Genomic DNA, 26034 nt, shown 5'->3' with positions numbered 1-26034 from the left:
CACGCCTGTAATCCCAGCACTTTGGGAGGCCGAGGCGGGCAGATCACGAGGTCAGGAGATTGAGACCATCCTGGCTAACACGGTGAAACCCCGTCTCTACTAAAAATAAAAAAAATTAGCCAGGTGTGGTGGCGGGCGCCTGCAGTCCCAGCTACTCGGGAGGCTGAGGCAGGAAAACGGTGTGAACCCAGGCGGCACAGCTTGCAGTCAGCCAAGATAGCACCACTGCAGTTCGGCTTGGGCAAAAGAGCGAGACTTCCATCTCAAAAAAATAAAAAATAATAAAAAAAAAAAAATAAAGGTTGAAGAAAAAAATAAGTAAAAATTAAAAAGGCTAAATATGTGAATAGAGATTTCACCAGAGATGATATATTGATAGCAAATATGAACATGCAAAGATACTCAATATTATTAATTAGGGAAATGAAAATCACAATAACCTACTGCTTCATATCTATAAGAATGGCTAAATTGAAAAACACTGACATGTGGATGTGGAGCAACTGGAAGTCTCATACACTGCTGGAAAGAATATAAAATGGCAGTACTATGGAAAAAATGTATTTTTGGCTGGGTGTGATGGCTCACGCCTATAATCCCAGCACTTTGGGAGGCTGAGGCAAGTGGATCCCTTGAGATCAGGAGTTCGAGTAAATAATAATAATAAATGCTAAGCCAAATAACCTAAAGAAACTGCTGAAGAGTTCAACATAGTTGTGTCTGAAAAGCACATCATAAAAGAAGAACAGGGACCTCTGTTTTTGTAATAAACTGTAATCTTTATATTTCTGAAATGTATGCATATATGCCACAGATCATGAGGTCAGGAGATCGAGATCATCCTGGCTAACACGGTGAAACCCTGTCTCTGCTAAAAATACAAAAAATTAGCCGGGCACAGTGGCACACGCCTGTAGTCCCAGCTAGGCAGGAGGCTGAGGCAGGAGAATCGCTTGAACCCCGGAGGTGGAGGTTGCAGTGAGCCAAGATTGCACCACTGCACTCCAGCCTGGGCGACAGAGTGAGACTCCATCTCAAAACAAAAAACAAAAAAATTACTAAAAAATGCTCTATGTAGTTCGTCACAAAGGTTTAAAGTGATATGGATTAGTGCAGCATAAAAATATTGGTTCACAACAACAAGTGTTGGTTATAGTCATTCACCACAGTCTGACAGTGCAAAAGAAACATGGACACAAAGCTAAAAAGATTATGGTGTATAGTGCTAACTTCATTTCAGGGCAGCTCTACCACATGAACGTAAGAAAATCCACCAATATGTATTTAGAAAACAGAAGCAGCAGCCAGGGGCTCAAGGGATAGTGGGGGCAGCAGCATAGTTGCACAAGGTCATGGTACAACAGCAGAAAACTCACATAGGCAGTCATAGATAACTGGAAAATAGAAGCAACTGCCTAGGTAGAGGAACAGTGAGCAGTTTTAGGGATCTGCATGGGCAGTGAGGTGGCATATACCTAGAAAGCTGGCTATCATTTAGCTCCAAAGATCTTTCATTTAGTAGGTCAGCACTATATTAGGATTTAAAGAAAAGACAAAGGTAAGTCCCTTGAAAGAGTATGTTTCTTTCCTTGTATGACTGAACTTTAGAGTTTAAATCCTCTCATTATATCCGGATAATGTTATTACTATCTTAGAGACTACTCTAATGACAAAGAGAATCTAGAAGAAAAACACAATTAGGAAGCTCTCATTCTAAGTGATTTTTAACTTGAATTTTTATTGCCAAGTACATAATAGTGAATCTAAGTAAAAACTTATTCCTTATACTATTTCCTACTTACTAGATGAAGGCAGAAATCACAGTACTATTGAATTACAGTTTTATACTACATCTCTTCTTTCCTTAGTTTCTGTCTACTCAACTTTTCCAGAGACCCCTAAAAAAATTATCAGAGATACAAAAAGCAAAGTCTTAAAAAGCATTTCCTATAAACAAGAAAATCAGTATCTTTTAGGGGCTCAATTTTTCAAATTTCACTGACATTTTGACAAAAAAACTTAAGACTCTTGTCAATGACCAAACAAAGACTCAAATTGTAGGTTGCCTCCATGATACAGTCAACCATGGGTGCATTTAAACTGTAACTGTTACTTCAGTGCTTATACTTTCTAACGGTTTTATTTTGATGCTGTGGTCTTCTGAGAATGAGTGACAGCCAGCCAGTGTGATTCACTGAGGTCGTGTCTACACAAAGTGGAGGCTACAAAGCAGTAAATGTGGGGTTGGGCCTTGAAGAGGCTCTGACTTACAGAATTATCGGATGAGTCACCTAAGCTCCTAGCTTAAGTTTATTATTAAAATAACACCTCTTGACTTGCACGTACATCTGCTAAAAGTAGACTAACCAATCAACCTTAATGAGCCAATAGTACAAAAAGTTAAAATATTACATGAAGATAAAGAAGGAGACCAACCTATTACTGGAAGAAAAACTTAGCATTGTAAGCAGATTATAAGAACATTTATTTATTGAGGAGAAATATGCCTCTGTTTCTGAGGAAAACAGCTCTTCAACTTTAATTCTAGACAGTATTTATTTTGGAAAGATTCATTAACACTGAGCCTCTAGAATGACAGACAAGCTGTTTACCTATTGGCCATTTCCCAGGAAGAATTATCTATCAAATCATATAGACTGGGTCAAAGTTATCAAAGTATTTGCATGGGTAAGCCAATAATTATGCCTAGAATTCTAGAAAATGAGTAAACAGCAGTAATTATCTAGCTAAAAATAACCAAGACAGGTCCAGTGCTAAGAATAAACAGCTATAAAGTTACATTAAACTGTTCTAGGACTGAAGATGGTCTTCAAGCTCCAGAGGATCATTTCTCACTTCTAAGGCTTCTAGGAACACCATAAAATCCACCTTCCTCCTACCCACTAGCTCCTCTATTTACTAATGTGTAGAGGTTTGCTATTTATGTTTCATTGGCATAGTTTAAGGCCTACTTCCTAATACAAAGCAAATGTTACTATAGGCTTGAGGATACCTTTACCCAATTTCCATAACTGAATATGAAAGAAGGCTTTGGGATTAAGTTTCCGTAACAGGGGAGAAAGACCAGTTATGAGGGAAATGAAGTCAAAAGCAGGAGAAAATAACAGGGCCAGAGAAGTGGAAAAAAGAGTGTGGAACAAGGCAGGGGAAGCCATATATCTTCTCTGTTTGCCTGGTCAATCCTCCCTGCGAGGTCCAGTTTGGGTACTTGAAATATGCTGAATAAGCTTCCCAATTCATGGAGGGGCTGGGCGGGGAGGGAATTGAAATTCAACTTAGGAAGCCAAAATAGATTTTTCTGCCTATTATCAAAAATTTGCAGAAGGTGCACATCTGCTGGTGTGAGACACAAACGTGAAAGTATGCAGGCACACCCAAACACATAACACTCAAACTTGAATCACTTACTTGTTATTCAGTATAGACTCACTGAGTTAGAACAATCCTCAGAGATTTTTTTTCAGTAATACATGGGAACGCCGAGATAAACAGAAGTAAAGAAACATAACGGCCGGGCGCGGTGGCTCAAGCCTGTAATCCCAGCACTTTGGGAGGCCGAGACGGGCAGATCACGAGGTCAGGAGATCGAGACCATCCTGGCTAACACGGTGAAACCCCGTCTCTACTAAAAAATACAAAAAACTAGCTGGGCGAGGTGGCGGGCGCCTGTAGTCCCAGCTACTCGGGAGGCTGAGGCAGGAGAATGGCGTAAACCCGGGAGGTGGAGCTTGCAGTGAGCTGAGATCCGGCCACTACACTCCAGCCTGGGCGACAGAGTAAGACTCCGTCTCAAAAAAAAAAAAAAAAAAAAAAAAAAAAAGAAACATAACAAAGGTCATACAGCTAGATAGAGCAGTGCTGAAGCTAGCATCAGATGTTTTATAAGGTATTAAACAATCTGGTCACATCCTCCCTTTCTCAACTTTCTGAATACTATTCACTTCTATAGGTGTATCCACAGGTGAACAAGCTGAAAGCTCTGTGTACTAAGCGCACTCTTTGCTTTCTCCCTGCCATGACATTGGTCAACCTGTTTCATCTACTTGGAATCCCTCCTTCCAATCTCTAATGGTTCAAATCCATTCTTCAAGGGCCTATTCAGATGCTACTTCTTTCAAAATGCCCTCCCTGTTTGCTCCCTCTTTATTTACTACATGTTATAAACTGAATGTTTGTGTTTCCCTCAAATTCATATGTTGAAACCCTATCTCCAGTGTGGCCATATTTGTAGTAAGGAAGTAATTAAGGTTATATGAGCTCATAAGGGTGAGGCCCTGATCCAACAGGATTAGTATCCTGAGATAGAGAGCTTGTTCTTGCACACGCTCACGCGTTCTCTCTCTCCCCCTGCCACCCCACATTCTGAAGATGGTCGTGGGCCCCTGTAGTCCCAGCTACTCGGGAGGCTGACGCAGGAGAATGGTGTGAACCCGGGAGGTGGAGCTTGCAGTGAACCGAGATGGCGATACTGCACTCCAGCCTGGGCGACAGGGCAAGACTCTGTCTCAAAAAAAAAAAAAAAAAAAAAAAGAAAGGCCACATGACATAGTGATAAGGCAGCCATCTGTAACCCAGAAAGAAAACCATTCCCGGAAAGTGAATTGGCTGGAACCTTGATCTTGAGAAAATAAATTTCTGTTGTTAAAACACCTACTCGGTGGTATTTCAATATGACAGCCTGAGCAGACTATGACACTATCTTATGTAGAACTTTGTTGTTGTTGTTGTTGTTTTGAGAGGTAGTCTCGCTCTGTCACCCAGGCTGGAGTGCAGTGGGGCGATCTCGGCTCACTGCAACCTCAGGCTCCTTGGTTCAAGTAATTCTCCTGCCTCAGCCTCCTAAGTAGCTGGGATTACAGGCGCCCACCACCATCCCCAGCTAAATTTTGTATTTTTAGTAGAGACAGGGTTTCACCTTGTTGGCCAGGCTGGTCTCAAACTCCTGACCTCAAGCAATCCACCCACCTCGGCCTCCCAAAGTGCTGGGATTACAGGCGTGAGCCACCATGGCTGGCCTAGAACTTTGTTTATACTTCTTTAACAATTATTTCACTCTATTTTCTATTACATTTAGGACTATTTTTTGCTCTAAAATGTGCTGAAATGCTATGCTACAACCTTTCTTAGGCTTGATACAAGATAAAATAGTAGCCATAATAACAATATAAAGTATTAGTATTTCTACGACAACAAAGATGATCAAAGTAGAGTTTTTAAAAAATAAATAATACTCTACTGTTTTATAAGGAAATATATTATATGAAGTAAGTTCCTATGTTGTTCCTATTTTTGTATGCTCATTAAGAGATAATATTTTTAAAATGCCAACAATTAGGTTTTAAAAACTAAACACTAAACCATTAATTAAACCTAAATAATTTTTTTAAAATTATACTTTAAGTTCTAGGGTACATGTGCACAATGTGCAGGTTACATATGTATACATGTGCCATGTTGGTTTGCTGTACCCATCAACTCATCATTTACATTAGGTATTTCTCCTAATGCTATGCCTCCCCCAGCCCTTCACTCCACGACAGGCCCCGGTGTGAGATGTTCCCCTTCCTGTGTCCATGTGTTCTCATTGTTCAACTTCCACTTATGAGTAAGAACACGTGGTGTTTGGTTTCTGTCCTTGTGACAGTTTGCTGAGAATGATGGTTTCCAGCTTCATCCATGTCCCTGCAAAGGACATGAACTCATTCTTTTTTAAGGCTGTATAGTATTCCATGATGTATATGTGCCACATTTTCTTAATCCAATCTATCATTGATGGACATTTGGGTTGATTCCAAGTCTTTTCTATTGTGAATAGTGCCACAATAAACATGTGTGTGCATGGGTCTTTATAGCAGCATGATTTATAATCCTTTGGGTATATACCCAGTAATGGGATGGCTGGTCAAGTCGTATTTCTAGTTCTAGATCCTTGAGGAATCGCCACACTGTCTTCCACAATGGTTGAACTAGTTTACATTCCCACCAACAGTGTAAAAGAGTTCCTATTTCTCCACATCCTCTTCAGCATCTGTTGTTTCCTGACTTTTTAATGATCACCATTCTAACTGGCGTGAGATGGTATCTCATTGTGGTTTGGATTTGCATTTCTCTGATGACCAGTGATGATGAGCAATTTTTCATGTATCTGTTGGCTGCATAAATGTCTTCTTTTAAGAAGTGTCTGTTCATATCCTTTGCCCACTTTTTGATGGGGTTGTTTTTTTCTTGTAAATTTGTTTAAGCTCTTTGTAGGTTCTGGATATTAGCCCTTTGTCAGATGGGTAGATTACAAAAATGTTCCCCCATTCTGTAGGTTGCCTGTTCACTCTGATGGTGGTTTCTTTTCCCGTGCAGAAGCTTTTTAGTTTAATTAGATCCCATTTGTCTATTTTGGCTTTTGTTGCTGTTGCTTTTGGTGTTTTAGTAATGAAGTCCTTGCCCATGCCTATGGCCTGAATGGTATTGCCTAGGTTTTCTTCTAAGGTTTTTATGAATTAAACCTAAATAATTTTTAAAAATCTGTGTACATATAGTCTCTCTCTTAATAGCCTTTGAGGGCAGAGACCATGTCTTGCACATCTTGGCATCAATTCAAATGCTAGGTTAAAGCATCTTAAATATAGGTACTGGAGGTACATACAATGCTTGTTAAATTCCAAAAGGTTAATTACATATTTCCCAGAGGCTTGCTTCTAAGACTATAATTTTAATTCTAATTTTATTAGCTGGAAATGTCACCCAAGAGTATAATAAAACCAGCTAACTCCACAGTCATTCCAGATGGTTCTCTGACTTCTTCCAGGTAATCTCCTGCTATCAATACTGAAACATGCCTGTGACTGAGGGTTAATCCCATGCTTTCATCTCCCCAATACTTAAAACTCCCTCTGAAAGTGACCTCTCTTTATCTTTATGTCTCTCTTAACATGTAAAAATCTATCAGTGACAAAGAGGAACAACTGCAAAGCTGCAGAAATTAAAAACAGACCTTTTGAGTTAGGTACAAAATGTTTGCACTTTGGACATAAAGGGAATTTGCTGAGTTACTGAGTCAAGTATTTACAGCAACACATAACTGATTTTCTGCCATAATAATTTCTTCTGTAATTCAGCAGCTCCTCCACAAATCCTCATCAAATCTATGACTTCTCAAAAATGCTAACAATGCCGGCTAATACAAAGGAAACGGTGCCACTGAAGCAAAATTAAACTAGAATAATAATCTGTTCATAAAGTTCTTTTTAGGGATACATAGTTATTAAAATCTTTGCTTTTGTTATTCACGAGTCATGAGTTTTGCATTTTCCATTCTTTTCTCAATTATGTTATTAGGCTGTATCTCACTAAAAGTATTCTAATTCCTATCTTCAGGCTACAGAGTCCTTGCCCTAAATGAAAATATTAGGGTCCACTAAAAACCAACATAATCAAGTATGCCCTGTGACTTCCAACCCCAAAGGTGGAGGATGCTGACATGCATCATCATGGGTTTTGCCATTTGCCACCTGGAGGACCTGGGCTAAGCTTGTTGAGCATAGGGACTGTGTCTGTTTTATTTGTCAATATATATCCAGTGACTGGTGAAGCAGACATTCAATTTATAGTTGAATTCATGTCCTGTCTTTCATTCAACAAATATTCGCTGTGCACTTACTATATGCCAGGCACTATGTTAGGTGCTTTATGTGAATAATGAAAAAAATTCCATCTTTAGTTATCACCATCTTCGAGTAGAAAAATAAAAGTTCAGACAGTTAAACATTCGTTTAATAAAAGTTCAGACAGTTAAACACGCCTGGATGAGGCCAGGCGTGGTGGTTAGTGTCTGTAATCCCAGCACTTTGGGAGGCCAAGGCAGGCGGATCACTTGAGGTCAGGAGCTCAAGACTGGCCTCACCAAAGTGGCAAAACTCCATCTTCACTAAAAATACAAAAATTGGCTGGGTGTAGTGGTGTGCACCGGTATTTCCAGCTACTCAGGAGGCTGAGGCAGGAGAATCGCTTGAACCTGGGATGCGGAGGTTGCAGTGAGCTGAGATCGTGCCACTGCACTCCAGTCTGGACAACGAGTGAGACTCCGTCTCAAAAAAAAAAAAAAAAAAAAAAATCTCAAAATGAGCCAAGATTCAAATCCAGATCTTTCTGGCCCCAGAGTTCAGGCCTTTTCCTTACAACTTTCCACACAACTACAATTCACAACCAGAAGCTAAAAGCTAGAGGTTGTGAAGCTCGCATGCTATTAACTACATCTGACCGCATATGTGCTTTGTTTTGGCTGTCTAGGATTTTTGAAAAATGAAGTCAACATTTGAAAGTGAAGAGGTTTTACATACAATCTAAATTTCGCACTTCTTTTGAAAAGCCTAAAGATGTGATAGCAATGTTCCTACATCCCTGCATGGCAACTACTGCTGAAGCTGAGCAGAGGCTGCCCCTTAGATGGGACATGTGCTCTTCATGTGGCCTGCTAACTCATTTGTCTTATTTGTTTGGCCCCTGTAGATTTGGTTTGTAACTGTTGCTACCTCTATGTGGATCTCTCTCTAAGTACCCTCATCAGTACTTGTCTGTTATATTAGCCTACTAAGTGGCCTCTGTTGCTCTAATCTCTCATCTTCCTATCTTCTACAATGCTCTAGTTTATTTCTGCAACAATCACGTCACTGCCCTACTCAAGAGTATTTTGTACTCCTTAGTGACCAGAGAATAATATTAGTCTAAACTCCTTAACATGACATTCTAGACATTCTGTGATTTGATTCCAAATTACTTTTCCTGTCATATTCTCCTTGTCTAATGACTGCATGGATTGCAGCTATCCTAGAAGGGGGTGTCTAGCAGCCTGCTACAAAATTCTGCCCTGTCAGCATTTTAATCAATGACTTGGATTACAAGAAATATGATTTTCAAATTTAAGAAGAAGGAAAAGGAAACCTATAATTTATTTATATCCAGCCTCAGAAATGCGTGCCTTAATCCTTTTACTGCCCTCAGAAGACTCTGGCAAGTGCTTAACAAAAAGATCTGGAGTCAATGGTGGTTTTAAGATTATATACAAGCCACTCACAGAGATACTAGTGCTCCTTTGCCTTTTTATAGCATAAAAAGGCATTTTTGGATATAGAATCTCATTTCTTCAAGTCCAACAACAAAAATAGCATGACATATAAAATATTTAAATGAACCAAATGAATGATTAAATAAGGTAAGATTTGTATTTGGACAGAAAGCTCTTGGCACGGCACTAGTACCTAAGGCTAAATTATCCCCCAATGGTTGTTCCCCCAAACAATCATTTTATTACCTCTCACTAGTCTATGGATTGACTGATGGTTAAGGGAATAGGTTCTGAAATCAGACTAATTCTCAAGGTTATGTTTGTGAAGATTAAGTCCTCACATGTGTGTATGTGAAGTGCTTAGAGTTCCAAAAATGTGTTTAGCACTCTGCTGGGGGCTGGGATGGTGATTCTAAAATGTACTATCACATATGAGGTTCAAAACACGGGGATGAAGCCAGTGAAACCGATAATACAGTTGTTTTAGAAAGAACGAGTAACTTTTAATTGTTACATGCATCTCATTTCTCATAACTACAGAGAGAGTTATGCTGTAAAAATTTAGTTTATTAATTCCAAATAAGGGGATACTGTCCAGATACTTTTCCCCTGCCTTAATCCTTCCAGAGGATTCAAATCTCACTCCTGTTGGACTGATTTCTCATGATAACACTTTGGCATGGGGCACGCCCAGAGGTCACCTGCAAGACACTTCCCAGAAGTCATGTCAGCTTCAGTTAGCTCTCTTGGATGGAAAAGAGAACAGATTTTAGCTGTGGCCAAGTAGAGTCTCTACAACTCTCCCCATCCCCCCAATTAAACAAAGTTGATTTTGTGAGGAAAGCAATAAAAGCCTGGGCAACATGGCAAAACCCCATCTCTAAAAAAAAAAAAAATGATAATAAGAAATAGGCTAGGCATGGTGGTGCACACCTGTAGTCCCAGCTACTCAAGAGGCTGAGGTGGGAGGATCCCTTGAGCCCAGAAGTTTGAGGCTGCAGTGAGCCATGATCGTGCCACTGCACTTCAGCCTGGGTGACAGAGTGAGATCTTGTGTTTAAAAAAAGAAAAACAATAAAGCACAAATGTGTCGTTTTTCCACAGCTCTCCTTGTAACACCACAGATCTTTATACAATATAATGAGAAGTTATTAAACATGCAATTCGGAAACCAGTTACTTAGTAAAGAGACAAAAATTCCAGACCAATACAAATGTCACCTTGGCTTAAAAGACAGCAAAAATGCAAGCAGTCGCCAGACAACATTTCAGAAAAAGTATTCTAGGGCTTCCTTGGGTGAAAACAAACCTCTTCAAAATTTTTTAACCTTGAAAACTTTGAATTTTACTTTTGTTGTTTTTAGAAAATTTCCTATAAAATTCACAAGATTAGGATGAAGCCAGTAAAATTTTGATCGTTACCATGAGGAAGAATAATTGTTAATGGTGACACAATATCCTAAATCACAGAAGGTATACAATTGTATAATTTCAGCAGATATCTGTAATATGTAATTTTGTGTTGAACCACTGATTTGCACTTGCATACAGTTCTGTTTTTGTGAAACTTCTAATACAGTGCGTAAACATATCTTCTCTTGCACTAATCAATATTTCTTTTAAGCCATACTTCATTACAAACTTAATAAAGTATTATCTAATTCACATTGCTCTCTTGCCCAAGCATCTAAAATAGCTACCTATTAGCCTGGGCAACGTGGTGAAACCTGTCTCTACCAAAAATTCAAAAATCAGCCAGTTGTGGTGGCATACTCCTATAATTCCAGCTACTAGGGAAGCTGAGGTGGGAGGATTGCTTGAATCGGGAGGCGGAGGTTGCAGTGAGCCGACATCATGCCTCTGTACTCCAGTCTGGGCGACAGAGCGAGACTCCGTCTCAAAAAACACAAACAAAAACACACACAAGAAAAAGTTCCCTACTGATCACATATCTGGATTTTATAACCTGGCATCAAAGATCTATATAATAATAGCAATATTAGCTAAGATGTCAATAGCACTTACTATGTACCAGTATTTCTACCATCTATTGCTGTATGGGGAAAAAAAAAAACAGCCAAAACTTAGTGGCTTAAGAACAACCACTTTTTTTTTTATTTTAAATTGATTTTAAAAATTTTATACCCAGGACATAGCAGAGGACTCCAGTTCTGTCCCCGCAAACAGCCATTTTATTATCTCTCACTAGTCTATGGATTGACTGATGGTTAAGGGAACAGGTTCTGAAATCAGACTAACTCTCAAGGTTATGATTGTGAGGATTAAGTCCTCACATGTGTGTATGCGAAGTGCTTAGTGAAGTGCTCAGTATAGTATCTGGTACCTAGGAAGTGTTCAGTCAATGCTATGTATCATTATTATTATATTTTATGAGTTCTTTTTCCTCAACTCAATGATAATAAATCACAAGTCCCTCAAAGGCAGAGGCTAGATCTTCTATGTTGAGGTTCCTCATTTTGACTGCCAAAGGGTTCTGAACACAAGAGCTGAATAAACACTGTTGATTTGAATCATCAGGTGTGATAAATTAAAAATAAGTATCCCTCATTTTTCATTAAGCTTTTAGAACCCTAAACTTACAGAAACTTACAGACCTAAGTTATTTTTTGGAGGCTAGAATCTCCAAGTACTCTGCCATGCTAGCCTGGAGAGTACTGTCTTTATAACCAGTGTCTACTGGTGAAGTATGTCATTAAGCTGTACTAGACATCATCAGCATTTACATAGAAGTGAATGACAGACTCTTAGGGTTCTGAGATCCTTGAATACTTCTGGAATTTTTAAGACACTGATGGCTTTAGCCTCAAGGATTTTATTTTCAACTACCCTTTGATGGAGGCTTTCCATCTGTTGTCTTTAAAAGCACTCCAGGGCCGGGCGCAGTGGCTCACGCCTGTAATCCCAGCATTTTGGGAGGGTGAGATAGGTGGATCACAAGGTCAGGAGATCGAGACCACCCTGGCTAACACGGTGAAACCTCGTCTCTACTAAAAATACAAAAATTAGCTGGGTGCGGTGGCGGGCGCCTGTAGTCCCAGCTACACGGGAGACTGAGCTTGCAGTGAGTGGAGACCACGCCACTGCACTCCAGCCTGGGCGACAGAGCGAGACTCCATCTCAAAAAAAAAAAAAAAAAAAAAAAAGGCACTCCAAGTGATTCTAATGTGCAGCAGAGTTAAGAGTCACGGGTCCAGGTCAAAGGATTAGAGCCCATATTGAGCAATAATGGATCTGAAATCAGGACACCTGGGCTCTTGTATTGAATATTAGATCATCAGTTCAATTTGAGAAACTGTTTTTGTGAAATGCTCTATGCTAGATGAAGAACGAGGAGCCAACATGAAGAAGAGGAGCCAATAATCCGGACCTTTAGTTTTTGAGTCTGATCATTTAGAGATGGGAGGGGGTTTCCTACTTTAAAAAAATGTGGTTTTAGCTTTTAAAAATGAAATCTTACATATAAGTTCAATATAAGTAAAAGAAACAAAAGGAGGCCAGGCGCGGTGGCTCAAGCCTGTAATCCCAGCACTTTGGGAGGCCGAGACGGGCAGATCACAAGGTCAGGAGATCGAGACCATCCTGGCTAACACGGTGAAACCCCGTCTCTACTAAAAAATACAAAAAAAACTAGCCGGGAGTGGTGGCGGGCACCTGTAGTCCCAGCTACTCGGGAGGCTGAGGCAGGAGAATGGCGTAAACCCGGCAGGCGGAGCTTGCAGTGAGCCAAGATCCGACCACTGCACTCCAGCCTGGGTGACAGCGCGAGACTCCGTCTCGGAAAAAAAAAAAAAAGGAAAGTAGGTTGGCATTAGGAATTCCTACTATACTGTATTAGCTCCTCCCCCTGCTTTTCTCAACTGTAAGATGACTAACTGCATTTTCCTCCTATAGTTTTGGTGGTGTACTTTCTCCTTATCCTAAGGTTGCAAATTTCAGTTTTCCTGGAGCACAACGGAAGAGAAGTCAAGCATTTGCCACAGAGCTGTGGGTGCATAAAATACTCATGCTGAATGGAACCTTGGCTCAGAAGAGTCCCTATCTGCTCATCTTATGGGAGGCACTGTAGTTTGTGCCATTTCTGACTTTCTGCTTAGACTCTCCCCTGTGTTTTCTGGGCTAAATTAGCCATTCTTCTCCAATTGTTCCAAGTAATAGTCTGGGAAAGGAAAACCTAACAAAATAACTTAAATATTCAATCATGTAAACACATTCTCAACATTTCATGGAAACAATCTAAGGCAGTAAATCCATAAACCAAAGAAAGTTTTTTGGGACCTAGATATTCAAATAGTGTAATTATGGTCTGGCGTGGTGGCTCACGCCTGTAATCCCAGCACTTTGGGAGGCTGAGATGGACGGATCACTTGAGGTCAGGAGTTTGAGACTAGCCTGGCCAACATGGTAAAACCCCATCTCTACTAAAAATACAAAAATTAGCTGGGTGTGGTGGTAGGTGCCTGTAATCCCAGCTACTCAGGAAGCTGAGGCAGGAGAATCACTTGAACCCGGGAGATGGAGGTTGCAGTGAGCTGAGATTGCGCCACTGCACTCCGGCCTGGGAGATAGAGACTTTGCCTCCCAAAAAAAAAAAAAAAAACCAAAACACCACACAAAAAATACCAGAGTAATTACTTCCCATTACTGAACATGATGCCAATACTCTTGAGTGGCTCATGATGAACTTTTCGTTGTATTATTTGAACATTTAAAAATATTATTGAAAATTTAAATCTATACTGTCTAGTATCTTCTTCCAACCCTCATGTTGCCCACGAATAAAACTCTTTCAAGTCTAGGTCTGTATACTTCACAATCATTTTTTCTTCAAGTTTTATAAGACATAAGACAGTGGGTAGAAACAGTAGATATCTTACTGGTTCTGAGAAAAATCACAGTAGACATTAAAGCTTGCTACTTCCTTTTTCAATTTAGTAAGGACAGACACTTTATATTATATTCTATACATGGTGATAGCAAAGTAAGAAGAGGTATACTTCTGGAAGAAATCCATTTTTTCTGGAAGATGAAAAATTTCAATAAAAAATTTCATGTTTTTATTATTTATTCTATTGTAAAAATTTTACTTTTAAATGTGTATGTCAGGAATTATTTGATGGTTCTGGAATCCTCCTGTAATAGGGTCCAGGATGATTGGTGAACTAAGGCCAAGGCAGAATCAGAATTGAAACAGACTCACACAGGACAACCTCCGTAGCCTTGCCCCCAATCTTCCACAGCATGACTTTCTAGGAGATGGGATGCCTCCTCCCTTCAGTACGACCTTCGCCTTCACCTCCTACTGTCTCAGAATTAGAAGAGAGGGCATTGTTCCTTTTGTCAAACACGTGCTGCCTTTATCTGTTTGTGGGAAGTGTTACGATCTTCTAAAACAGAAAACGTACTTTGAGGGGCCAACAGGAATAATCAAATACCATGCTACTGTAGAATAAATTAGAGCCTGGCTCAGTCATAATTATGTTTCCTTTCTCACTGTTTTCTTGCAAAATAAATGATCAGTTGATTTTTAATGGCACTACATAACCTACTAAAGACTGCTCAAATTAGCAACTTTCTTTTAACTTCTATTCCAAAATAGGAATTCTGCAACTTCACCTGATCTTCACATGATTCTCTTGTGCTGTCTCATTCTTTAGCTTTTCTTCACTTTGTTATTCCATAGATTTTTCTTCCATGTTTCTGACCTCTATTCTTTTTTCTTTTATCTTCTTCCAACAGAATTTGGTAATCATCTCTCTGTAGAAGTCTCTTGAATTTATATTTTTAGCTGGACCTATCTTTCAAGTTAAAATTTCAAGTTAAAATTCTGCAATTTTCCGTGTTTCTGGACAGATCCACATAGAAGTCCAAGCTACGGGTAGCCTGTTTTATTATTAATAATTAATTAGGAAATCTTTAAAAAGTGGATTTCTGCCTTTTTTTTTTTTTGAGACGGAGTCTCACTCTGGAGTGCACTGGCACCATCCTGTTCCTTCTGCCTCCATTTCCAGTCACAATTCCCAGTAAGTGATTCAAGTGTTTTTTTTTTTTTTTGCCTGTAATATTTATGTCATCTCATACTTCACTCACTGTTTATCTCATTCCCACATGCAAGACAAATGCTCATTTACCATTCATGGGCATATATGTCACAATTTTTGGGGAGTGTTCCTTGGGTCACCAGGAACTAATGTATTCTTACAGTACTTAGATTATATCTGTTTTAGAATACATATGCTATAATTTGTTTTACTAATCTATCTTCTCTGTACATGCGTGTGTTTAAGGGTGGAGATTTTGACTTGTTGGACTTTGTAGTCCTAATACTCAGGACGTGGTAGTATAGGACTTCAATGTCTCTGAACTGAACGGTACTGTATTTCTTTTGGAGTAGAGAAAGAAACAGTCTTAGTAGGCTGCCTCATTCTTCTGAAGAATGAACAAAAAGATCCAAACCTTTTTTCATCATATAAAAAAAAACTGTCCATCACATGAAAAAAGTTAATCATCACACAAAAAAAGTTGACAAGTTCAGAAAAATATTTCATAAATTAAAAATTAATAAATATTATAAAAATAAATTTAATAAGATTAAAAATACTGTTTATTCACTGAAAAACACAATTTAATTGTTGTAGAGCTTCTGAGTAAATTGCCCCAATTTCCTTCTATCACTAGTTTAAATAGTACATATAAACTAATCTTAATAAAGAACATTAGTTCTAAACTAATTATAATAATTCACAGTTTCTCAGAAGCAGAAGTTTTCCAGGAGCAGTAGGATAGAGTGACAGTCTTTCACAACTAGAAAGGAAAAGTGGGAGAAGCAAGGAGAGGTTGTGCTGAAAGGGAAGAGGAGGAGGAGGAATGCTAAACTGTCTTAAAGAACAAGAAGAAAATGAAGGGAGGAAATAAAAGCAATACACTAATTATCTGACCATTCTAAAATTCTGCTGTGCTGGAAAGATGTGCTGTAATAAACACATTCACATCTTTTCCAGGCCAAATTTGGATTCAGCCAGCAATGATACTTGTCTTCACTCTCAAACATTTTTCTGCTAATTTGTTTTTAAGTTTAATATTTGGTTTACAGCAGAAAAAAAGATGAAAAAAGACCCTTCATCACCCACTCACTCCCCCATCTTTTTTTTTTTTTTTTTTTTTTTGAGACGGAGTCTCGCTCTGTCGCTAAGGCTGGACTGCAGTGGCCGGATCTCGGCTCACTGCAAGCTCTGCCTCCCGGGTTCCCGCCATTCTCCTGCCTCAGCTTCCTGAGTAGCTGGGACTACAGGCGCCAGCCACCTCGCCCGGCTAGTTTTTTGTATTTTTTAGTAGAGACGGGGTTTCACCGTGTTAGCCAGGATGGTCTTGATCTCCTGACCTCGTGATCCGCCCGTCTCGGCCTCCCAAAGTGCTGGGATTACAGGCTTGAGCCACCGCGCCCGGCCCCATCTTTTTTTTGGGGGGGCAAAAATATAATCCCTTGAGACCTATTGTAGGAAATGCAATGTATCCAGATCATGAAGTCTGAAAAAAAAAACAAAATTCTTTTCCTATTTTGTAAATTTTTAAGAATCTATCATTTACCAATTAAAAGTGATGACTTATGAAATATCTACTTTTTATATTTCTATAAGATTTTTCTTCTAGCCACAATATCAATACTATGGAAAATGGGCATATTTGTATTCCATCAGAATTACCTACAAACTCTCATATCTATAGTAGGACAATCAGGATCCATATTAATTACTAAGGCGAAGCCAGTATTCAAGAAACTTCTGAATTATCAGTGAAATACAAAAGTGTATTTAGTGTAATTTTGAAAACTATGTTTCCTATTAGAAATATGTGAAAATGGCCAGGCATGGTGGCTCATGCCTATAATCCCAACACTTTGGGAAGCCAAGCGGGAGGATCACTTGAGCCCAGGAGTTTGAGACCAGCCTGGGCAATAGAGTGAGATGTCATCTCTACAAAACAAAAAAATTTTAAAAAATTAGCTGTGTGTGGTGGTGCATGCTTGCAGTCCTGCTACTGAGGAGGCTGAGGTGGTAGGATTGCCTAAGCCCAGGGGATGGAGGTTGCAGTCAGCCAAGATGGCATCATTGTACTCCAGCTTGGGTGACAGAGCTAAAAACCCGTCTCAAAAAAAAAAAAAAAAGAGAGAGAAATATATGAATATTTGAAACTTATAAATAATACTATGTAACAATTAATTAAACCATAACATCTTGACTTTGCCCCCTCTAAGCCAAAACTTAATGAAGTATCCTTGCTGGTTATATGTGTGAAAATGGCTGAAGAAATTAGAGAGTAGGAGTGATGCCAACTCAATATCTCTAAGCAAAAATATTTTTTAAAAGTTTCTAGAGGTATGCTTCATAAATTGTAACTCATTTGAAGAACTCTATTATAGTTAAAGAACATGAGGTTTGAAATCAAACAGAATTGAGTGAGTCCTGATCTGACATTTACTAGCTAGGTAGTATAGATTCTTTCCAAGCCACATTTCCTTCACCTTAAAATGAAATAAAATTTCATTGGGTTAGATTAGGTACTGCAAGTCAAACGTAGCATCTTGTATGCAGTAAAAGTTCAGTAAATATTAGCTCTCTTTATTATTCCTATCATCTTCCTCTGGACTGCCATTCTTTACCGTGTTCTGTTAGGTAAATGGACTTACACAAGAAACACCAGGCTGTGACATGAAAAACACAGATTTTACTTTACTCATGTTAGGGAGTATCGGCTGGGGGAAGAATTAGTGCTAGAGTCTGATGGTGGCAGGAAAGTCACCACTTAGCTAGCTCAGGAAATGCTGTGACTCTCTATACGTTAACGTCACTAACTGATTAGGTCAGTTAGATTTACACAAATGACACAAGTGACTTTTCTAACTGCTTCTCTGGTTAGGTAAGTTAGATTCATACAAATGACACAGATTACTTTTTCCAGGTAGACTTTCCTATTACCCTACCCTGAATTTACTTGCCATCGGCTTTCATATTTTGAAATGGAAATAACAACTAGGTCTAAAAATTTTATTTACAGCCAGAAAAACTAGTGGGTCTTTATGTAGAATGTATAAGCCAAAGCTAAAATTCAGCAATCAAGAAATTACATAACTATAAAATCAGGTAGAAATGTACATTTCTATTTCTTTAGACTGAGGAGTGATGTTGTACATCTCACATTTTTTCCTAATATATTTGTAAGATAATTAGTTTAATTATATATTATATACTGAATTAGACACATTTTGAAATAATACAGGTTACCTAAACCCTCCAGGTGTGGAAAATTCTTAATAATTAGCAGTCTTAAAGAAATCTTCTAACGACATGGGTGAACCTCAAAACCATCATGCTCAGTGAGAGAAGCAACACACAAAAGAACATACATTGTATAATTCCCTTTAAATAAAATGCCTAGAAAAGACAAATTTATAGAGACAGAAAGCAGATTAGTGGTTGCATGGGGATGGGGAGTGACTGTGAATGGGCATAAGGTTTCTTTTTGGGGTGACAGAAGTGTTCTATCTATCTATTTATTTATTTCCATTTTTTATTTTTGAGACAGTCTCACTTTGTCGCCCAGGCTGGAGTGCAATGGCGTAATCTCGGCTCACTGCAAACTCCGCCTCCCAAGTTCAATTGATTCTTCTGCCTCGGCCTCCCAAGCAGCTGGGATTACAGGAACGTGCCACCACACCCAGCTAATTTTTGTATTTTCAGTAGAGACAGGGGTTTCACCATGTTGGCCAGGCTGGACTTAAACTCCTGACCTCAGGTGATCTAACTGCCTCGGCATCCCAAAGTGCTGGGATTACAGTCATGAATCATCACTCCTGGCCTATTTATTTATTTATTTACTTACTTATTTTTGTTTTTGAGAAATGTTCTAAAATTAGACTGTGGTGATGGTTTTACCACTCTGTAAAACACTAAAATTACTAAAATACATACTTAAAATGGGTGAATTTTATGATATATAAATTTACTTCAACAATCTTCTTCAAACAAGTAAGTCTTTTTAATGGCTAGATACTAGAAAATAATTTTTTACATGTTGGAGAATTTTGAAGAAAAAATGTTTCTCCTGAGACTGAGTGTCTGAATAATGCTTTTATTCTGAAGACCTAACTCAGTCAATAAAACTTCCTCAAATGCCAACTACATGTGGGGATCTTTAGAATCTGGAAAGGCTTCACGTCAGGATGATTGCATTTAAGGTAAATAGGGTATTTATTTTTCCTCTCAGGGTAAACATAGGCTATAATGGGTACCAAAGGAGAAAGTGTTAGCTCTCCTGGGAGTCATTTTGAGTATCAATAACAGATGTGCCTCAAAGAAGTAATGGGAGGGCTTTGCCATATTTTGACAGATTCCAGGAAACCCTCCGGAATACCCTGGTTATTAAGAACTACAGCAGGTGACCCTGAGGTGCATGGTTCACTGGAGAGAAGGCATTAAGTTAAAGGTGGCAGCCGGGTATGTGGCTCATGCCTGTAATCCCGGCACTTTGGGAGGTTGAGACAGGTGGATCACCTGAGGCCAGGAGTTCAAGACCAGCCTGGCCAACATGGTGAAACCCCATCTCTACAGTAAAAATACAAAAATAAGCCAGGCATGGTGATGGGCACGTGTAATCCCAGCTACTCGGGAGGCTGAGGTGGGAGAATCACTTGAACCCAGGAGGCAGAGGTTGCAGTGAGCCGAGATTGCGCCATTGCACTCCACCCTGGGCGAAAAGAGCGAAACTCTGTCTCAAAAAAGAAAAAAAAAAAGTTAAACGGTGGCTTGTGGTAAAGGGGCCATGACTTTCACTGTTGCTCACTGTTATTGTTGGGAAGGAATAATACAAAAGTATTCTTTGTGGTTCTATTTCTGCTCTATTGGGTTTTACTTTATTATTTCCCTTCTATAAAAGTAACCTTTAGATATGAACCCCTGCTTTACATATTCTCCGTATACACTCTGGCTCTGAATTTAATAAACATAATCTTTAAATGAAAAGGGCATAAGTAAATCAATGAGTAGCTCAATGTTATTATTCATCAACTTTGAAATGATTCCTCTACTGTCAACAGCTGACCAATGGATATGAAAGGCCATTAGTATGTGTCCTGAGGGTAAGGATTATGTGCTACTAATCTGTGATTACTCTGAAACAGACATAAGCACAGGGCTTGCCATATCTAATAAACTGAAATCAAAACTGAAAGTACCATATAAACAACAAACATAAGTATAAAAGATTACATTATTTTTCACAGTAAAAGTAATCCTGAGAATTTAAACCTGGCTGTTAAGGTACCACCTTCAAAGAAGGCTTCCATAAGAGTTAGTGAATCACATGCAACTTAGTAAAAGAGGAAAGAAGGAAGAAGGAACTGTAGGCTTACAATCTAGGGGACAAAGTAATTTGTGGTGGCTGTTGCATGACAAATTCCAAAGGATCTAAGACAGGAAATGTTACAAGTGGGAAATCTTGAACACTTTGACACTAAATAAAACTCTAAAAGATAAACATAACCTTTCATCTGGGCTAAAGAAATATTCTGCTCATATGAGATTAGTAGGTACATATATGCCATCTTTTCATTAAAAATATAAATGGAGTAATTAAAAATAATTAGGTATGTGCTATTATGAGAGGATGACCAAGACGTACTACTAAGTGAAAAAATCAAGGTGTGAAAATAGTGTAAATGGTTTCTTTTTGTTAAAAAGATACTTTTTTAAAAAATTATTTTTTATTTTTATTTTGAGACATAGTCTCGCTTTGTCACCCAGGCTGCAGTGCAGTGGCATGATCTCAGCTCACTGCAGCCTCTGCCTCCTGAGTTCAAGCGGTTCTCCTGCCTCAGCCTCCCGAGTAGCTGGGATTACAGGTGCACTCCACCATGGTTGGCTAATTTTTGTATTTTTAGTAGAGATGGGGTTTCACCATGTTGGCCAGGCGGGTCTCGAACTCCTGACTTCAAATGATCCACCACCAAAAAAAAGAAAATTTTAACCTGCATATGCTGGCAGTAATGCATGACTCTTCCCTGGCCCCTCACCCCCACTCCCACTCCTTTTCCCCAGGAAGGAAACCAATGGTTCAGAGGAAATGGGATGAAAGTGGAAAAGGGAACTTTTACTTTGCATTTTGTTCCTTTCTGTACTATCTGGAATATATATATATATATATATGAATTTTTTTTTTTTTTTTTTTTAAGATGGAGTTTTGCTCTTGTTGCCCAGGCTGGAGTGCAATGGTATGATCTCGGTTCATGGCAACCTCCACCTCCGAGGTTCAAGTGATTCTCCTGCTGCAGTCTCTCAAATAGCTGGGATTACAGGCATGCGCCACCATGCACCGCTAATTTTGTATTTTTAGTAGAGATGAGGTTTCTCCATGTTGGTCAGTCTGGTCTTGGACTCTCGATCTCAGGTGATCCGCCCGCCTCGGCCTCCCAAAGTGTTGGGATTATAGGCGTGAGCCACCGTACCTGGCCCGTGTATATATATATATATATATATATATACATACACACACACATAACTTTTACTTAAGATAATGTCCATCTGGTTGGTGGCATTGCGGATCAGTTTGATTTTTAAAAATTATCTGCAGTATTAGACTATTAATATAAGTTCCTAGGGACCATGTCAATGTTTGATTAATGTTGCTGCCCATGATGTTGCCTGTCATAGTAGCTTTTTATATTGAGATACCCAATAAACTTTTGTTCCATTGAAAAAAATTAATAATGTTATTTAAAATATTTTAAAAGTAAGTTTAAACAAGACAAGCAGCTGAGTCCATTCTCTGAAGCAATGCTAGCAAGACCCAGGAGTTTATACTGGCTAGACAGTATGAGGATGGCTAATTTGCAATTTGTGCCCAGGATAATGCAATTTATATCTACTTCCTTAATCAACAAATCTAATATGCACTAGAAATAATTTTCCAAAAGGTACAGATTTAGAAAATATCCGAGAATCAGTGTGATCTACCTTACCTAACCCCTCTGTAATCAATGCAGTACTTCTGTCTTCCAAACTTATCCTTCTCTGTCTTGCTTTGTGATACTGGAACTGGCCCTTATAAACACTTCTCCTTTGCTAAAATGCAGAATATTAAGCTTTGCCAGTAAAGATGCTGAAGGAACACTGCAGTAGGAAGTGGATTCTCTTCCTAGTTCTGGTGTACTTTCTCCTTCTTGCTACTGTGGTAGGCACCTACTGGTGGTGTGTGGGACTACAGTGGCAGTGCTCACTATCTATAAAGTTTCAGCGGTACCCCAGGTGGTAGCTTCCTATCAAGTTTCACTGGCACCCTAGAAGTTTCAGGGCCATCCTAATGGGTGGCTTCCTAGCAAGTCTTGCCAGCACTCCAGCAGGCAGTTTACTGCTTGCCAGTTCTGGTCTGTTGAAATTTTATGCCATCCAGTGGCCACAACACCTCTCCAACATGATCTGAATCAGCCTAGATCTGGGGAGGGGCTTTCTTCCAAGTCTGCTTCTTTGTTGGGTACTATGCCTGAGCTCTAGAGGCAGTAGTTGCTCCCTATATTCTATTCCTGTACTCTTAAGAATTCTCTTTACCTCTTAGTAGTTAATCCCCTATTACTACTTAATAACTCCCTATATTAAAATTTCTGGTCAGGTGTGGTGGCTTACCCCTGTAATCCCAGCACCTTGGGAGGCCAAGGTGGGCAGATAGCTCGAGTTTAGGAATTTGAGACCAGACTGGGCAACATGGTGAAACTCTGTCTCTACGAAAAATTACAGAAATCTGCTAGACGCGGTGGCTCACACTTGTAATCCCAGCACTTTGGGAGGCCAAGACAAGAGGATCATGAAGTCAAGAGATCAAGACCATCCTGGCCAACATGGTGAAACCCCGTCTCTACTAAAAATACAAAAATTAGCTGGGTGTGGTGGCATGCACCTGCAATCCCACCTACTCAGGAGGCTGAGGGAGGAGAATTGCTTGAACCTGCGAGGTGGAGGTTGCAGTGAGCTCAGATCGCACCACTGCACTCCAGCCTGGGCGACAGAGCAAGACTCCATCTCAAAAAATAAAACCAAAAAAAAAAAAAAAAGATTAGCTGGGTGTGGTGGCGTGTGCCTGTAGTTTCAGCTACTTGGGAGGCTGAGACGGGAGGATCACTTGAGCCCAGGAGGCAGAGGTTGTAGGGAGCTAAGATTGTGCCACTGCACTACAGCCTGGGCAACAGAGTGAAACCCTGTCTCAAAAAAATAAAAATAGGCTGGGCACGGTGGCTCATGCCTGCAATCCCACCACTTTGGGAGGCCGAGATGGGTGGATCACCTGAGGTCAGGAGTTCGAGACCCACCTGACCAACATGGTGAAACCTCATTTCTACTAAAAATACAAAAAATCAGCCAAGTGTGGTGGTGTATGCCTATAATCTCAGCCACTTGGGCAGCTGAGGAGAACCGCTTGAACATGGGAGGAGGAGGTTGCAGTGAGCCGAGATTGCGCCATTGCACTCTAGCCTGGGCAACAAGAGCTAAAACTCCATCTCAATAAATTAATAATAAAAATAAAAATAAAAATAAAATAAAATTTCTCTGTTCAAATTACTGGTGTGATTTCTGCTTCCTGATTGGACCTTGACTGATTCATCCCTAAACCAAAACAATCCAAAACAAACTCATCCAACAACAAACCATGCCAACCACAAAAAATCAAATCCAAGCCCACCACTAAAACATTAAGTATGTATGATTACTCTGCTAACAGAGAGAAACAGTATGGCAGTTACCAAACTTGTTACCTTATTGCTTCTTGAAGCTGACTGTGCATATGGCTGAATAGTAAGTGAGCTGCTACCACAGAATTACTGTACATTATTGCATATTTCAAAAGGACGTATTAAATGCATTGTTCCAAGTGTGGGTGGTTATCTAATGCTTTACAAGTCTTTCACGGGAAAAGAAATTTGCTGATTTTTGTCTGCCATAAGAATTAATCTATTTATGAAAAAGCATAGATATAACTGTAATAAGTGACAGAATTTTAAGAAATCACTTTGAACATTCCGGAAAATTCTCAGAAGGTTCACAGAAATTACCAGTAAAGTTAAACTCTAATTTCCGGCTTCAATGTCATTCATTCAATAAATATTTGCTGAGTGGCCCTGGAACATAGCAGTAAAGAAGACAGACAATATCCCAGCCTCATGGAATTTACTTTCTATGGTGGGGAAAAAACATGTAAACAAACCAATATGTAACATAAATTCAGATGTTTTAAAGTGTTATAAAGAAAATTAAGGAAAAGGATGTAATGGGTGTGGGTGCTATTTTAGGAGATGATTTAGTGTTCTATATTAAATTTCCTACACATAGCAATAAATGTTATAATAAATATAACCACAGATATATCTTAGGCATACTACTAAGAGGACAGGACTCATGTAGTTCCATAATAAATCAAACTGAATACATTTATGTAAATCGTAACAAGCTTATATATGGACCAATGAAACTTACCCTATAGAAAGCACTGGTCAAAGGGAGTAATGCTGCGGCAATGTTATATTCTTCTAAACTTGAACAATCCTTTAAGCAAAACAAAGACAAAAGAGCATTAGGATACTTTTACCAGAAATCACAAATATATGGGAACTAACATCTGGAATACACTGTTTACCGTCCTATGGGGTTTTTACCTTTTTATTTTTATTTTGCAGAGGACCTGATGGAGGGGTTTGTACTTTTATTCCAAACTGCCATTAAGGCATAGCTAGGTAAGTTTTGGGGTAAAAAACTGTGTGTGAAGCACATTCTTTTTTTTTTTTTTTTTTTTTTTTTTTTGAGATGGAGTCTTGCTCTGTTGCCCAGGCTGGAGTGCAGTAGTGCGATCTCAGCTCACTGCAAGCTGTGCCTCCCGGGTTCACACCATTCTCCTGCCTCAGCCTCCCAAGTAGCTGGGACTACAGGCGCCCGCCACCACACCCAGCTAATTTTTTTTACTTTTAGTAGAGATGGGGTTTCACCACGTTAGCCAGGATGGTCTTCATTGCCTGACCTTGTGATCCGCCTGCCTCGGCCTCCCAAAGTGTTGGGATTACAGGCATGAGCCACTGTGCCTGGCCCACATTCTTTTGTAAATAATGTAAAAGTACATTTGAGAAAGGTATTTTCATACACTATTGCTGAGTAGCCACTTTTACTTTCCTCCTCCACAAAGATTGTGTTAAAAGTTGTGTAACTTACACAAATTTTTTTTGGAGGGGGTTTTAGTATGTTTACCAACTATATTCCATTGAGACTAAGATACATTTTTTGCACATTTTAACACTTCTGAGATTGGGATCATCTTATAATTGACTGGAGGTATTTTTTTCTCTCTCACTGTTATATAAAAAGGGTTATCTTGCAGGCCGGGTGCGGTGGCTCATGCCTGTAATCCCAGCACTTTGGGAGGCCAAGGCAGGTGGATCGCCTGAGGTCAGGAGTTGGAGACCAGCCTGGTCAACACGGTGAAACCCTGTCTCTACTAAAAATACAAAAATTAGCCAGTCATGGTGGCGGGCGCCTGTAATCCCAGCTACTTGGAAGGCTGAGGCAGGAGAACCGCTTGAACCCAGGAGGCGGAGGTTGCAGTGAGCCAAGATCCTGCCACTGCACTCCAGCCTGGATGACAGAGTGAGGCTGTCTCAGAAAAAAAAAGGAGGGGTGGGTGGCGTGGGGGATCTTGCTATTGATCAGACAAGATATATCACTGATTCTAAAACCCATTGAGTGAAATGCTAATGAACAGAAAGTTCAGGAAATCTCAGTGGGAATGTAAAATGGCACAGTGACTGTCTATAGCAATTCCACACACACAAAAAATAAAGAAATATATAATTACTGTATATTACAGTTATTCTTCTGGGCATATACCCAAAAGAATAGAAAACAAGAACTC

The 26034-nt window shown here is 39.4% G+C and overlaps 1 protein-coding gene across 1 annotated transcript in view; it reads right to left on the bottom strand.

Annotated features, from left to right (window-relative positions):
* Positions 1 to 26034, bottom strand: part of SBF2 (SET binding factor 2) — a 523750-nt gene that overhangs the window by 94123 nt on the left and 403593 nt on the right. The window contains exon 17 of the mRNA XM_025356625.1: positions 24612 to 24680. Coding sequence (XP_025212410.1) covers positions 24612 to 24680 — 69 coding nt within the window. The remainder of the gene's footprint in view (positions 1 to 24611; positions 24681 to 26034) is intronic.

Source organism: Theropithecus gelada, chromosome 14, assembly GCF_003255815.1.
Source record: "Theropithecus gelada isolate Dixy chromosome 14, Tgel_1.0, whole genome shotgun sequence".
Lineage (NCBI taxonomy): Eukaryota > Metazoa > Chordata > Mammalia > Primates > Cercopithecidae > Theropithecus > Theropithecus gelada.
This window is presented reverse-complemented; position numbering and strand designations above follow the sequence as displayed.